Consider the following 14,320-nt stretch of genomic DNA (forward strand, 5'->3'; position numbering starts at 1 on the left):
TTCATTTTAAGGGCAAAAAATTCTGAGCTATATATTAGTGTTCATACAAACAAAATGCAACCACTAATTTAAAAATAGGAGGGTTCCCCCCAAGAGTGTACATTCTTTAATAGAATTGTATTTGAGTAAGAATTCCATACAAATAGAACATATGCCTTAACACAAGAAAGCAAGGAAGAATATTTTACATTACATAAACCATTTGGGTAATTCAATCAAGCTAACCCTTTCACCAAATACTTGTGGTTTTTTTTGTATTTATTACAAACATTGGAGTCAGTTCTGTACATGCCAGCAATCACACAGTTCTGACAGTCACAGAAGCACATCTGGCTGATTGCAGTGAGTGTGTGACGTGGCATTTGCTTCACAGGACCTGATGTGAATGGACTTACTGTCTGCTTTTCAACGTTTCAACTAACCTGCAGAGAAAAAAATGCAATAGCTTAAGAAAACTAACTTCCAGTTATAAAGCATGAACATCTACAGTATCAATTTCACAATGGAGGTGGATTCAAAGCAATTTAAAGAAAAGGACTAAGTATCTACTGATTTTTTTTTTGTTTGTTTGTTTGAGACAGAATCTCAAGTAACGCCAGGCTAACTTTGAACTCAGCACAGTCAAAGATAGTCTTAAATTCCTGACCCTCTTGCCTCTGCCTCCAAAGTGTTGAAATTATAGGCATGCACCATCAAATTTGAGTCTGAGGTATCTACAGTCTGCTATTACTGCTGGTTGTCCATCTGCACACTTCAGAGCTAAAAACTGATCTCCATTCTCAAAACAGCTAGAGTAGAATCACCTACTAAACAATTATAAACTAATGCGGCAAGCCTTGTCTGTGATATGGGCATGTAATTTCCCTTGTGTGTGAAGATAGTGGGATCACAGATACAGCTGAGAATCCCTTTTTAGGGAGGAAGGTCTCACTATGTAGCCGTGTGGCTGGTCTTGCATGTGCCTCCCGACGACTGGTATTAAATGTATGAGCTACCATCGTGCCTTCTAAGAACTTCTTGACAAGAAGCAAGCCTTATTCCTGAAGGACTCAGAACTAGAAGCAGACATAACGCAGAGAACAGTTTACCTAGTAACTAGTCATATAAGTGTGACTGAAATGGAGATGCTTACTCATGAAGACAGCAGGAGGAAAAGCTTGAAGCGTTGCCTATTACCTAAATGTCACATCCCCAAGAAAAAGCCAATACAGCATCAAATGCTGGTGTGGAAATGCACACTACACTAAGGAGGTTGAAGCAGGGACCTGGGGAAGAACAAAGAACACTATCCAATAGGAAGCTTCCCATACACATCACAGCTGGCTTCAAACACAGACACTTACCATTCCATGGCCTCATCAAGACCAGTGCCTTTGGTTGCTGATGTTTTAAATATTTGCCACTTTCGGTCCTTCAGGGCAGGTAAGCCAAGTGCATTTGCCATTTCTGAGGGTGTCATGGCCTGCTCCATGTCCTGCTTATTTGCAAACACCACTAAAATGGCCTTTCTCAGCTCTTCTTCCTAAATAAAATGGAAAAAGACTTCATTTACTTTCATCAATTTGCACCTTTGACTTGGGGAAACAAAAATAGTGTTTAAGAATGTGTATTTGTAGCTGGGCGGCGCGTGCCTTTAATCCCAGCACCCGGGAGGTGGATCTCTGTGAGTTCGAGACCAGCCTGGTCTACGAGAGCTAGTTCCAGGACAGCCTCCAAAGCCACGGAGAAACCCTGTCTTGAAAAACCAAAAAAGAGTGTGTGTTTGTGTATCCATACTCCTGTAAACAACTCTAATGAAATTCATTGGGTCACAATAACAACAACAGAAAGACATGCGCATAGAGAGGAGGCCAGTTGGGAAGAAGGGGTTAGTGGGAATGGAGGGAGAACCCGGGAAGACAGAGGGAAGCGCATATAAACAAAATACAGCATGAACACACAGGAAACGTCAAGGAAAGCCCCGCTGTGTGCATTTAGACACCAGAGTGAGGAGGAAAGAGCAGCATCTTGTACTTAGTGCGCTGGGGCAAGCTGATCACGTCTGATGCTAGTCTGAACACATGGCAGTCAAGTTCAGATCAGCAGAGGCTAAAAGACCCTATCTCAAGAAAAAAGAAGCACTACTCAGTCGTCACTGATTTCTGGTTAGTCCTGATTTCCTGTCTTATTCGTTGATATTTAGCACATCTGAACTTTGAGGGTTTTGTGTTACAGTCAAAAGTATCTTTGCTTTTGTAAATCTTTCCATTGTTTCAGAAATGCTTTCCCAAACACATACTTTACACTTACACATTCCTGTGGCTGATTTCCATATTTTACAATTAATTATTTAATTTAGAATGTATTTATGTATACGAAGAAGGTAACCCTGAGGTGCTCTATGCTCATGTCCTATATTAACAGCACAGACTGGCACTAGACCTACACTTTACACAACAGTGTCTGTTGATGGACACAAGGGCTCTTTCCTAGCAAGGAGACTTCCAGTTCTTGCTCTGCTGAGTTTTCTTCTCCCCAGTGTGAGGGAGTGCACCAGGGTCTTGTGCAAGCTAGGTACGTGCTCTGCTGAGCTGCACACACGCTGGCTCCGAGTAAGACTTTGAACTATGGAGTCCAGGACTGTCTCATCTCATGTTCCTCTGCCTCTGCCTCCCAAGTAGTAGAATACAGCATGTACCTGTATTACAGGCTCATCTCAGTGAGATTCGATAAATCAAATCCTAAAGCTGCAAATGACTCCTAACAATCTCACACAACTCAAGATTAAAAAATGAAGTTAGTAATCCGTTTCCAGGAAATACTTTACATAATGTGAACCAGGACTAAAGTTGTGTTTTAAAAACCCATTATATATAACAATTAATTAATGAGAACAGAGGTCATGAGTTTTATAGAGAGAAAGAAGTATAAGGAAGGTCTTAGAGGAAAGAAGGAAAAACCTTTTTGTTTTGTTTTGTTTTCTTGAGACAGGGTTTCTCTGTAGTTTTGGAGCCTGTCCTGGAACTCGCTCTGTAGACCAGGCTGTCCTGGAACTCATAGAGATCCGCCTGCCTCTGCCTCCCGAGTGCTGGGATTAAAGGGGTGCGCCACCACTGCCTTGGCTGAGAAATCCTTTCTTTCCGCCTAACTTGAAGAGATTATGTATTAAGTAAGTACTAGAACTGCTGTGGTATATGGCAATTATCTTTTATTTTTCTTTTCATTTTTCAGTGACCTAATGAAATTAATTAGGCTTTCAGAACAATGGGTGCTTACCAGTAGCTACATTACTGAAGAAAACATAGCTCCTTTCACTAGCAACCATTAACTGAGGACAAATCCTCAGGGAGGATGGGGCCTCTTGAATGATGTAATTATAACCTCAAAAAAAATAATTTTAAAAATGTAAAACTACGCCAGGCGTTGGTGGCGCACGCCTTTAATCCCAGCACTCGGGAGGCAGAGGCAGGCGGATTCAGTGAGTTCGAGGCCAGCCTGGTCTACAAAGTGAGTTCCAGGACAGCCTCCAAAACAATACAGAGAAACCCTGTCTCGAAAAACAAAAAAAACAACAAAAAAAAATGTAAAAATACAACTCTGAAACCTACATAAAGGTAAGATGAGAACCAACTCTATGAATTTTTGCTCTGATCTCCATGTACAAGCATGTACACATGCAAACACACACACACACACACACACATGAAAATATTTTTAAATGAATCTTTAAGGGGGGGGTAGGGAGAGTTAGCCCACTGGTTTAGGGCACTTGTAGCTCCTGCAGAGAACCCAAGTTTGATTCTTAGCACCCACACATTGCTCACAGTCATCTACACCTCCATTCCCAGGGGATCTGATACTCCCTTCTGACCTCCACAGACACCAGGCATGCACATGGTACTCACACATAATGCAAACAAAACATTCATACAAATAAAGAAATAAGACTTTAAGAAAAGATAGGAAAAGAACAGAGGAAATCTGTCCTTGCATGTTTTTAAATATCATTATACACAATAATATACACAAGAAAAAAGTAAGCAAATGTAAATGATTCCTCTAGTTCCTCATTTAAATATGTAATGATAACTTGTAAATGTTTGCTTACCTCCAACATTGCAACTAACTCTGACTTGGAAATGCCAATTCGGTCTCGGTCACAGCTGTCAACTACATAGATGACTGCATCTGTGTTTGAATAGTAACATCTCCAGTATGGCCTAAAGAAAATCCAAAAATGGAAAACCCATTATCCCTTGAAAAAACCTTGGCACGTCAATTTACATGCTGGACTGGGTTAATCAATGACAATGATTACATGCCAGCCCTGCTCCTCCCTCCCTCTCTCTCTTTCTCCTCTCTCTCTCTCTCTCTCTCTCTTTCTCTCTCTCTCTCTCTGTCTGTCTCTGTCTCTGTCTGTCTGTCTCTCTCTCTCCTTTTTTTTTTTTTTTTTTTTTGGTTTTTCAAGACAGGGTTTTTTTGTATTGTTTTGGAGTCTGTCCTGGAGTTAGCTCTGTAGACCAGGCTGGTCTCGAACTCAGAGATCCACCTGCCTCTACCTCCCGAGTGCTGGAATTAAAGGTGTGTGCCACTGCTGCCCGGCCCTGCTCCTCTCTTGTTCAGAAAAATGCCATAATGATTGACTGTTTCTGACAGAAATACATCTTGCATCACACTCGGTGTAACTGGGTTGAAAGAAGAGTGCTAAATACTAAATTACAGGCCCAAAATTAGTTTCGAAGTAAGTTCAAACTTCAGGATGAGAAGATACAAATACAGTCTACAAAGAACACTAAATATACCAATAGGAAAATTGTTCACAGACCCAATGATTATAACCTACAAGTCTTTAACCAGGAATCCCTTACAAGAAAAGGATGGGTTTTTTGTTTGTTTGTTCCCCCTCGAGACAGACTTCTCTGTGCAGCCCTGGCTGTCCTGCAACTCACTCTGTAGACCAGGCTGGCTCAAACTCAGAGATCCTTCTGCCTTTGCATCCTATGTGCTGGGATTGAAGGTGTGCTCCACCATTGTTGGGAATCTTTAATGTGTCCTTAATCACTGATGAAAATTATAAATAGAACTGGCTACAATTAGAAATAATCTTGAGTGACTTAAATGAGTTACTGAATGGCAGAATATTTAATGAATGTATTACTTACCAATCAATCTCTTACTTCTTTCCTTTCTTTGATTTACTTTGTCTTTTATGAGACGGTCCCACTATTTGGCCTGACTGGCCTAGAACTAGATATGTAGATCAGACTGGCCTCCAATTCACAGAGATACTCCTGCCTCTGCCTCCAAGTGCTAGGATTAAAGTCGTGCGCCACCACCGCCCGGCTGCTATCAATCTTTCTAACAGTAATTTTACTATAACCTAAGCTGGTGCCCTAAGCCACTGATAGTCACAAACACTGAAGTTGCTGAGTACTGAATTTCAGGAGGCATCTGCATTACGTCACCTCTGCATGGCCTTGTATAGCTGCCAAACAGTCTCGGAGGGTGCCAAGACAAACCAAAACAAGGGGCCAGTGTCTGAGAGAGCTTTCATGTAAGTGATCATCCGAAAACCTGAGTTCCTTAGATTTTAATCACTGGACACTCTAAGGAAATACGCAACTTCAAATTCTACCTTATCTCAAGCAATGTGACCCCTATATAATTTACAACAGAGATGTACTTTGGTTTAGTGTTGTCAGCACTACAAAGAACCAGTAAATATTAAATACCACCAAATTACCTGGCATTTATACCATACCTGATACTTGTCTGTCCTCCCAAGTCCCAAACTTGGAATTTTAGGTTTTTGTATGTCACAGTCTCTACATTAAATCCAATAGCTGAAAGAGAAATCAAATCAATAGTCTATGTAGACTAACCCACTCTACCTTTACAAAGTGTCCAACTTCACTGAATTTTAGCAACTGCTAGTAATTTTCAATAACATTATGGGCTAAATTATTATAACACTTAAGACAATATACTATGACACATATACACGTGCGCACACAAATCAACAAGATCAGTACCACCTGCAGGTTACAAAAATATCTCCTGACCACTCTGTGCATGTTATTAACACAAATGCTGGGACACATACACGTGCGTGTGTGTGTAAATCAGAGGACTGTGTATCATTCCTCAGTCACTGCCCATCTTTTTTTTGAGACCGTGTCCCTTGCTGCCATCGAGCCCCAGGCATGTACCAGTCGCCTCTGCACTGCTGGTCTCCTAACTGTGTACCACCACCTCCAGTTTGTTTTGTATAAGCTCTAGGGACTGAAGTCACACCCGTAACACTTTACCTACTGAGCAGTCTCCCCCGTTTCCTAGAAGTCTTTTAAACTCCACTAAGTACTAACATAAAAGTGTTCAAAAAAGGGCTTTGTTTATTAGTTTGGTTTTTTGAGAAAGGATTTCTCTGTGCAACAGCTTTGGCTGTCCTCAAACTCAATCTGTAGACCATGCTGGCCTGGAACTCACAAGAGCTCCACCTACCTCTGCCTGAGTTCTGGGATTAAAGATGTAGGCCACCACCACCCAGCATGTTCAGAAAGTTTCACTGAAAAGGCAGTTGTAGATATAGAAGCTAAAGTTCTGGTGGGCAGTAAAAACTAAACTTATTATGAAAGACTGGGCTCTAAAAGTCAACAAGGACACAGCAAGGACTATGGGAGCCGAATTCTCTGCAGACGCCTCAAGAGCTCACTTACAAGCTGGACAGTAAATATCTCACCCCTTTTGTCTACCACCCTCCTTAGGTCTAGCTTTGGCATTACACAGCTGAGACCAGATACTTTCAAAGAAGAGTCTAAATGAGGGAGAAAATAACACTGAGGCTAGATAGGTTTGTTCACATTGCCTAAGCTTAAAAAAAAGTTAGACTGGCCGGGCGTTGGTGGCGCACACCTTTAATCCCAGCACTCGGGAGGCAGAGGCAGGCGGATCTCTGTGAGTTCGAGGCCAGCCTGGTCTACAAAGTGAGTTCCAGGACAGCCTCCAAAGCCACAGAGAAACCCTGTCTCAAAAAAACAAAAAAACAAAACAAAAAAGTTAGACTGAAAAATGACTTGGTTACCACTGATTTTTGTTTCCTATTTAACGTTGTGTTGTGTTGGTAAATGATATGCAGGGAAGTATGCATATTACAACTGAAAAAAAAAACCACAGCAAATGTGGCAAACTAAAAAGCAAGTCCCTGTCTTCCCTCAGAACTAGACAAATACAGCTGTGTTCATCCATCAAGAGCACTGTTTATGTGCAAAGGACAGGGGTGAAGGCAGCCCACACCCACACTGCAGTCTACCCACGGTGAAGCATTGTGTATTGCAGAGGTCACCAAAAGCTACCCAGATGGAGGGAAGAGGGAGGGGGAGAGGGAGGGAGGGGAGGGGAGGGAGATACTGAGAAGTGAGAATCAAAGGAAAGGAAATGGACAGAAAACTGCAAAAGGAAATAACAGATGCTACAGAATCCAAACATTCCTCCATAAAAGCAAAACCAAAACTCCTGGAAGGTTTAGTGACAAAAGGGGACTATCCTGACAGAGTAATTCAAAATACAGTTTAAAATCTTGAGCAAATTATATGGATTCTTCAATTACTCTTCTCTCTACAACTTTAGTTGCACAAATGAAAAAGTACAAACATCAATATCATCCACATATAGTAAAACAGGACTATCTGCAGATAATCTTCTAAGACAGCAAGAATAATAAAGCTACGAGTTGAGTTAAAGTTTGGGTGTTTCTTCTCAGTATTGAGGTAACCCAGTCATTTCAACATAAGCTTCTATAATTCCCATCTTTAAAAGTGAACTACAGAATTACTTACAAGAAACTAAACTGTGATTCAAGTAATTAAAAATGCATAAAAATGTACTTTGTATGCAACAATACCAATTTAACATCTATATACTTCATTATACACTTCATTTATTTACTCCTCAAAGCCAGTAGATATTTAGTTTCTTCATTAAGAATAAAGATTAGGTGACTTAAGCTCTAAACAGACACCTGTTTGTGTGCCTGGATAAGGAACTTTAAAGTACATCAAATGCATCTTAGTTTATTTTAAAAAACAGTATTGCCAATATCCTTTTCATACTAGAAGTTTACAAGCCCTCATCAACTAATCAATTTATTCAGAAAGTTATATAGTAGATGGAAACCAGAGAAGTTCTATAGTAAGTTATCAAACCAATACTTACTGGGAATAGTAGTAACAACTTCTCCAACCTGTAATCTGTACAAAATTGTTGTTTTCCCAGCACCATCTAATCCCAAAATTAAGATCCTCATTTCCCTGGTTCCAAAGAGACTGGAAAAAATACTTGAGAAAAAGCCACCTACAAGATAATAAAAACAAAAAACATATTTAATGTCATCTTTTAAATTAGGTCCATAAAACATTTAACCTTGTCTTTTGAAAGTTATACGCCTAATCAAATAGCAAAATTCCCAGATGCACAGGTAGGTACTTTTGCTTCCAATCAGATAAACTATTCAACAGCAGACAAGTAACAAATAATGTTCCTAGGTCCAAGTACTGTCAGACAGCACAAGATACACTAAATATCAGACATGCAGACACTGCCCTCAAGAATCCAGTTCACTTTCCAATCAATATTGTGTCCAAGCAAGGGCACGATAATTCAGCAGTCTCCTCTTTTTCCCTAAATACCAAAGTCCCAGTCAGAGAAGCAGTGACAATGGAGCCTTTGATAAAAGCACAGTACCCGTACCTTTGGTGTGTTCTCCACTAACCCACATAACTACCACAACAAACTTCGATGGCCACACAAGACAAAACAACAACTATTTCGTTGATGATTTGTTTTTCCAATAACTGGCCTCGAACTTAAGAGATGTGCCTGCCTCTGTTTCCTGAATCATTAGATACGCATTTTAGACAGTAAAACCACATTCAATACTTCATGAAATATTTCCAGGAAACATTATGTACCAAAGGCACCCTTCAACATCAAAGTATTTGTGGCACAAACTCTTTGCTTTCAAAAGTGACTAAAGAGGGAAAAAAAAGATTCCCAATATAAAATGAGAAGAGGGGAAAGTGAGGGATATAAAGAATATGTTCAATAAGCAATGTATACAGGTTACATGTAATGTAAATAAAAGGCAAGGCCTCTTGGCTACAGGTCCAGGCCTGTAACACCAGCTACTCGAGGAGGCTAAAACAGGAGCACTGTGAGTTTGGTGCCAACTTTGACTATAGAGTGAGCTGAGTCCAAGGCTAGACAACTTAGTGAGATCCTGTCTCAAAGTTTTAAAAGGGCTGAGACTGTAACTCAGCAGTAGGGCGTTGGCTAGCATGCCCAAGGCTTACTTCAATCCACAGCCTGCATGCAAGCAAGCAAGCGCATACACACACACGGACACACACACACACGGACACACACACACACACACACACACACGGACACACACACGGACACACACATACACACACACACACACACACACACACACACACACACGGAAAGGAGACGGGAAGAAGACAGGAAGAGATGTCGCACTGTATACGGAACCATGGCAGAGAATGGGTGTGACTTAACAAAGTCCTTTTGACCCTTTACACGTAGAAGAGAGGCGGGAACACAACACTGCAGGGTCATACAGAACCGAACAGAATCAGGGTGCTAGGGATCACTTTGGAGAAAGCTGCGGAAGGACTGTAAGAAAGCAACTCCCTAGAGGCTCCGGCAGGACTGGGGGAGTCACCGCCGAGTGCGCGGGGACGACTACTGGAGTTCCCTCACCTGGGGAACTGCAAACCTGCCAGGCGCGATCAAAAGCTGTCGCGCACTGGCTCGCCGCCGTGACCTCCCACCCGGCAACCCACCGTACTCAACCATTCCCACCAATAGTTACAGCGGGCGAGCAGCGCCGCCGGGAGCAGCAGCCCCTGGCCTCGGGTTTCTCCAAGTGTCGCGGTCCCAACTGCCCACGCAGCAGCCACCCAGCTGCTCCCGGCGGGATCAGACACCCCGGTGAGCGCGGGCTCCCGCCGCCACCCGGGATGGGGACGCGGGGGACGGGAGGAGCGCGCCCGTGAGAGCGGCCCCTCGCAGGTGGAGAGCCGAGGCGGCTGCGCTGCCTGTGGCCCGACCGGACCCTCGGCCGCCCGACGCCCGTCCCGGTCTCCTCACCCATGATGGACCGCCGCCGCGCCCTCGCCTATCCTCAGACTCGGGCCGGGACTCGGCAACGACTCCTAGTTGAGCCTGGGCGCCGCCCCCTCCGCCGCCGCCGGCCTCCGGTAGCCAGGCGGACCCCAAGCCTGGTCAGCCAGCAACTTCCACGTCGTCCACCCAGCGGGGGCGGGAGCTGGAGCGAGAGGTCACTGCGACTGCGCGGTCTGGGCGTCCGCGTCAGCGTTTTCGACGCAAAGTCCCGGCGCTCTGAGTGTAGCTGAAGCGGGCGCCACCACGATAACAACAACAACAAAAAATTTAGAAACCAAAACCGTTTCCTGATTCCACTTTTCCGAACAGTGAGGCCTTCTCATGTGTTAAAATTCGAGTCCTTTTCGTGTTAAATTCAGACACCATATAATGGCGAATCGGCCAACGCAAAATAAGGGTGAGAGATCGATGAAGCGCGGGCGCAGGATGCCGGTGCAGGTTGCAGCATCGCAGTGGTTGTAGATCCTGGAGCAGTCTGCGGAGGCGGTCCACTCTTCCCCAGATGCCTTCCTGCAGAAGCAGCCAAGATTACGTAACAATAACGAGAAAGCTCACCGGTGCTCACTGAGAGCCACCCATACTCACTGCGTGCCACCTGTCACACGGAGCAGCCTCGTTCCTGAGGTGTCCTCTAATTTTTGTCCTCTAGGTGGCCACCTGACCGCCTTTCCGCCTCCGCGGGACTGGGAATTTATTACCTCCTGCGACTTGGGTTGGAAGTTACGTTGTTTTCGATAGTTGCTGAGTGGTTTTGAAAGGGTTGAGTGGTCCCTAAAATTCCTAGAAACGTTCCCTGCTTCTGCGCTCCGCTCAGAGGCTCGCGTGCGTTCCAGATCCAGATCGGATCCACCTGACACCCACCGCCATGGCCAAGGAAGGCTCTGCTGCTGGAGCTGAAATGGACGTCAGTACTGCTTTGAAAGAGGTGCTGAAGACCGCCCTGGTCCACGATGGCCTGGCACGAGGAATTCACGAAGCTGCCAAAGCCTTGGGCAAGCGCCAAGCCCATCTTTGCGTGCTTGCATCCAACTGTGATAAACCTATGTACATCAAGTTGGTGGAATCCCTTTGTGCTGAGCACCAAATTAACCTAATTAAGGTTGATGACAACAAGAAACTAGGGGAATGGGTAGGCCTCTGCAAGACTGATCGAAAGGGCAAACCCCGCAAGGTGATAGGTTGTAGTTGTGTGGTGGTTAAGAACTATGGCGAAGAATCTCAGGCTAAAGATGTCATTGAAGAGTACTTCAAGTGCAAGAAATGAACAACAACAAACTGGCTTATTTTCCTTTAAGTTCCTGAAAACGTAGAGAAGTAGTATTATCTCAAACGCTTGAGTTTTCGCCGGAAATTACAGCACTTTTTAGGGGTTCTTCCAAATGTAAACTTTGCATATTGTCTTCTTATTTATTATGGAAATTTTCATCTGCTTGGAAGTTTACGAACAGCGTAAGATTTGGTCTAGCTTTACTAAGGTTTAATTGACAAAATTATATGTATGTTGTTGCACAGTGTGATGTTTTTATATGCATATTTATATACTATGTATAGTACTTATATATATGTATGTATATATATATATATATATATATATATATGCGTGCAGGTATCTCTTTAACAGACTGATTTAATTATCTTTGGATAGATACCCCAAAGGGGATACTACAGTATTTTATTTTGGGGGGGAACCTCCATACTGTTTTTCATAATGGCTATAATACTTTTCATTCCTGCAAGAGTGTCTATTTTGTTTTTGCTTAAATTTACTACATAGACATTGAATTAAATCTTCCAATACCCTGATCTTCACCCAAAGGAACACTCCTTACAAGGAAAAGTTGCTCCAGAAAGTGAATTTCTTCCTAGACACTTCTGAGGTCTGGAGAATGGTCTATAGTAGCCATGAATTAGTTTACTGAGTATAAAATAAGCAACAACAACAACAACAAAAAGACATTAAGTAAACCAGTAGGAGACAGAAGCAACAAATAACAAAGCATCATTAACTCAGGTGCTCAAAACATCCTGCAGAGAGTCAACTGGGGTAGCCCAATTGGAAGAGCAAAGAAACGGTAGTGTCAAATCAGAAACTTAAGCATCCACCAGAAGTCAGCAAGAATCCTCACCGAGGCAACAACCCAGAGTTCCTGAGGGGAGGGGAGACTTCCATGTGGAAGAACTTTGCAGGTAGAACTGTGGCCGGGTCTGGCCCTTACAGTCCACCAGCAGAAACCGACTGAAGCCCTGGAAGCAAAGCCAGCGCTCGACGTTGAGAATTCCGAGAGCCCAGCCCTCGTTCCCCCTGATGAGCGTCACATTGCTGAGTTTCTGGCTATTTTCATTCTAGGCATTTTATAACATGGCTCAAACACTAGTAGCTTCTGTTGGAAATGCTTCACTTTCTAGCAGTTCTCAAGGACACAGCAATTTTTGTTTTGTTTTTGTGTTTGTTTGTTCCTTGGTGCTTTTCTCTCCCCACTACAGAGACACAGACCAGGCTGCCTCAGCACAGGGGAGATGGGAGTTTTAGGATGCTTGGCCCAGAAGGAGCACAGCCAACCCTGTCTCCATCTTCAGCTTCTTGGCTTAAAGAACACTAGACAATTTCCCAGTTAATGGCATTCCATTTATGACTCTGTAAGGACTGCCTTGTCTACATGCTTCACACATCAGGCATGCTTAGGAGTCCACTGACCTGCCCACCTCTACAACATGGGCTGCTACGCCCGGCAGGTCTTGGTTATTGCTACTTCAGACGTATACTCCTATAGATCCTCCTTTGAGTACAACTGCAGAAAATACCTGAGAGTGTGAGTTCTCCTTAAAAGAGGGAAAATATGCCACATTTGTAAGTGAGCTAATAGACATCACTGTAAACGCTGGGCAGCACACAGCTTTAGTCCCAGTGCTTGGAGACAGAGGCAGGAAGAGATCTGTGAGTTCAAACCCAGCCTGGTCTACATAGTGAGTTTTAGGACAGACAGGGAGAAAACCCTATCTCAAAAGAAAGAGAGAGAAAAGAAAAGAAAAAAAAGACATCACCATAAAACTTATGAAAATAAGTCCCTGTAGGCAAACTTTGGAACTTCCACAATAAAGAGTAATCTCTGAGGCTAAAGAGAAAGCTCAGCAGTAAGTATCTCTTACTGTTCTTGCAGAGGACCCAGGTTCGATTCCCGGCACCCGTTTGGTGTCTCTCAACTGTAACTCCAGTTCCAGGGGATTCCATCACTCTTCTGGCCTGCATGGACTCCTATACATACCAGGTGTACATATCTACATTTAGGCAAATACCTAAACATAAAAGTGAATATCTTTTAAAGAGTAATCTCAGAGGAAGTACAGGAAGTGCTCACAATACACTTATATTGGGAGATTTGTATTTTTCTTGAGACAACTACATAGAAATGACTTGTTCAACGTATTCACTCAAATTGCCATATTAAAAATTGCAAGGGCTGGAGGTGGCTCAGCGGTTAAGAGTACTGACTATTCCTCCAGAGTACCTGGGTTCAATTACCAGCACCCACATGGAAGCTGACAACTGTAACTCCAGTTCCATGGGCTCCAACACACTCACACAGATATACATGCAGGCAAAAACATCAGTGCACATTAGATAAATTATTAAAAAAAATAAAATTGCAACATGTACCACTTCCCATTGCTCTGATTTTTAGTATAGATTCTTACCCAAAGAAACCTAAATTTGCTCACTTTGTCCTTGTCTTATGCATATTATATTCACTAAAATGTAAAATAAATGGACTTTATTGTTATTGCAGAAGAGCACTAAGATATTTGTTGTTTGCTATTTGAGATTGTTTTGTTTTGTTTTTGAGACAGGGATTCTCTGTGTAACAGCCCTGGCTGTCCTGGAACTTTCCCTGTAGACCAGGCTGGTCTTGAGACTCACTGAGATCCACCTGCCTCTGTCTCCCGAGTGCTGGGATCAGAGGTGTGTGCCTCCACTATCCAACTTTGTTTGGATTTTTGGTTGGTTGGTTGGCTGGCTGGCTGGCTGGCTGGCTGGCTGGCTGGCTGGCTGGCTGGCTGGTTGGTTGAGACAGGATCTCACTCTGCAGCCTTGGCTAGCCTGGAACTCACACTATGTAGACATGGCTACTCTTGAGTG

General features: G+C 43.3%; 2 protein-coding genes across 2 annotated transcripts; one reads left to right on the forward strand and one right to left on the reverse strand.

Annotated features, from left to right (window-relative positions):
- Positions 1-67: 67 nt before the first annotated feature.
- Positions 68-10,303, reverse strand: Arl1 (ADP ribosylation factor like GTPase 1). Its single transcript, XM_005067986.4, has 6 exons — positions 10,150-10,303; positions 8,191-8,328; positions 5,741-5,822; positions 4,088-4,199; positions 1,344-1,522; positions 68-422 (listed from the first exon to the last, which is right to left on the reverse strand). Exons 1-6 carry the CDS (start codon positions 10,151-10,153, stop codon positions 392-394), a joined length of 546 nt encoding a protein of 181 aa, XP_005068043.2. The 5' UTR covers positions 10,154-10,303; the 3' UTR covers positions 68-391.
- Positions 10,304-10,503: 200 nt separating this feature from the next.
- LOC121143320 (40S ribosomal protein S12-like) lies at positions 10,504-13,981 on the forward strand. Its single transcript, XM_040755105.1, has one exon. It carries the CDS (start codon positions 11,051-11,053, stop codon positions 11,447-11,449), a length of 399 nt encoding a protein of 132 aa, XP_040611039.1. The 5' UTR covers positions 10,504-11,050; the 3' UTR covers positions 11,450-13,981.
- Positions 13,982-14,320: the final 339 nt, after the last annotated feature.

The sequence above is a fragment of the Mesocricetus auratus genome, unplaced genomic scaffold (assembly GCF_017639785.1).
Source record: "Mesocricetus auratus isolate SY011 unplaced genomic scaffold, BCM_Maur_2.0 Super-Scaffold_100011, whole genome shotgun sequence".
Classification (NCBI taxonomy): Eukaryota; Metazoa; Chordata; class Mammalia; order Rodentia; family Cricetidae; genus Mesocricetus; species Mesocricetus auratus.

Coding starts and splice junctions, on each gene's coding strand:
- Arl1 (XM_005067986.4), bottom strand. Junction 1,523..4,087: donor AGTTAGTTGCAATGTTGGAG/GTAAGCAAACAT, acceptor CATTTTATTTAG/GAAGAAGAGCTGAGAAAGGC. Junction 423..1,343: donor CTTGATGAGGCCATGGAATG/GTAAGTGTCTGT, acceptor TTTTCTCTGCAG/GTTAGTTGAAACGTTGAAAA.
- LOC121143320 (XM_040755105.1), top strand. CDS start 11,051: ATGGCCAAGGAAGGCTCTGCTGCTGGAGCTGAAATGGACGTCAGTACT.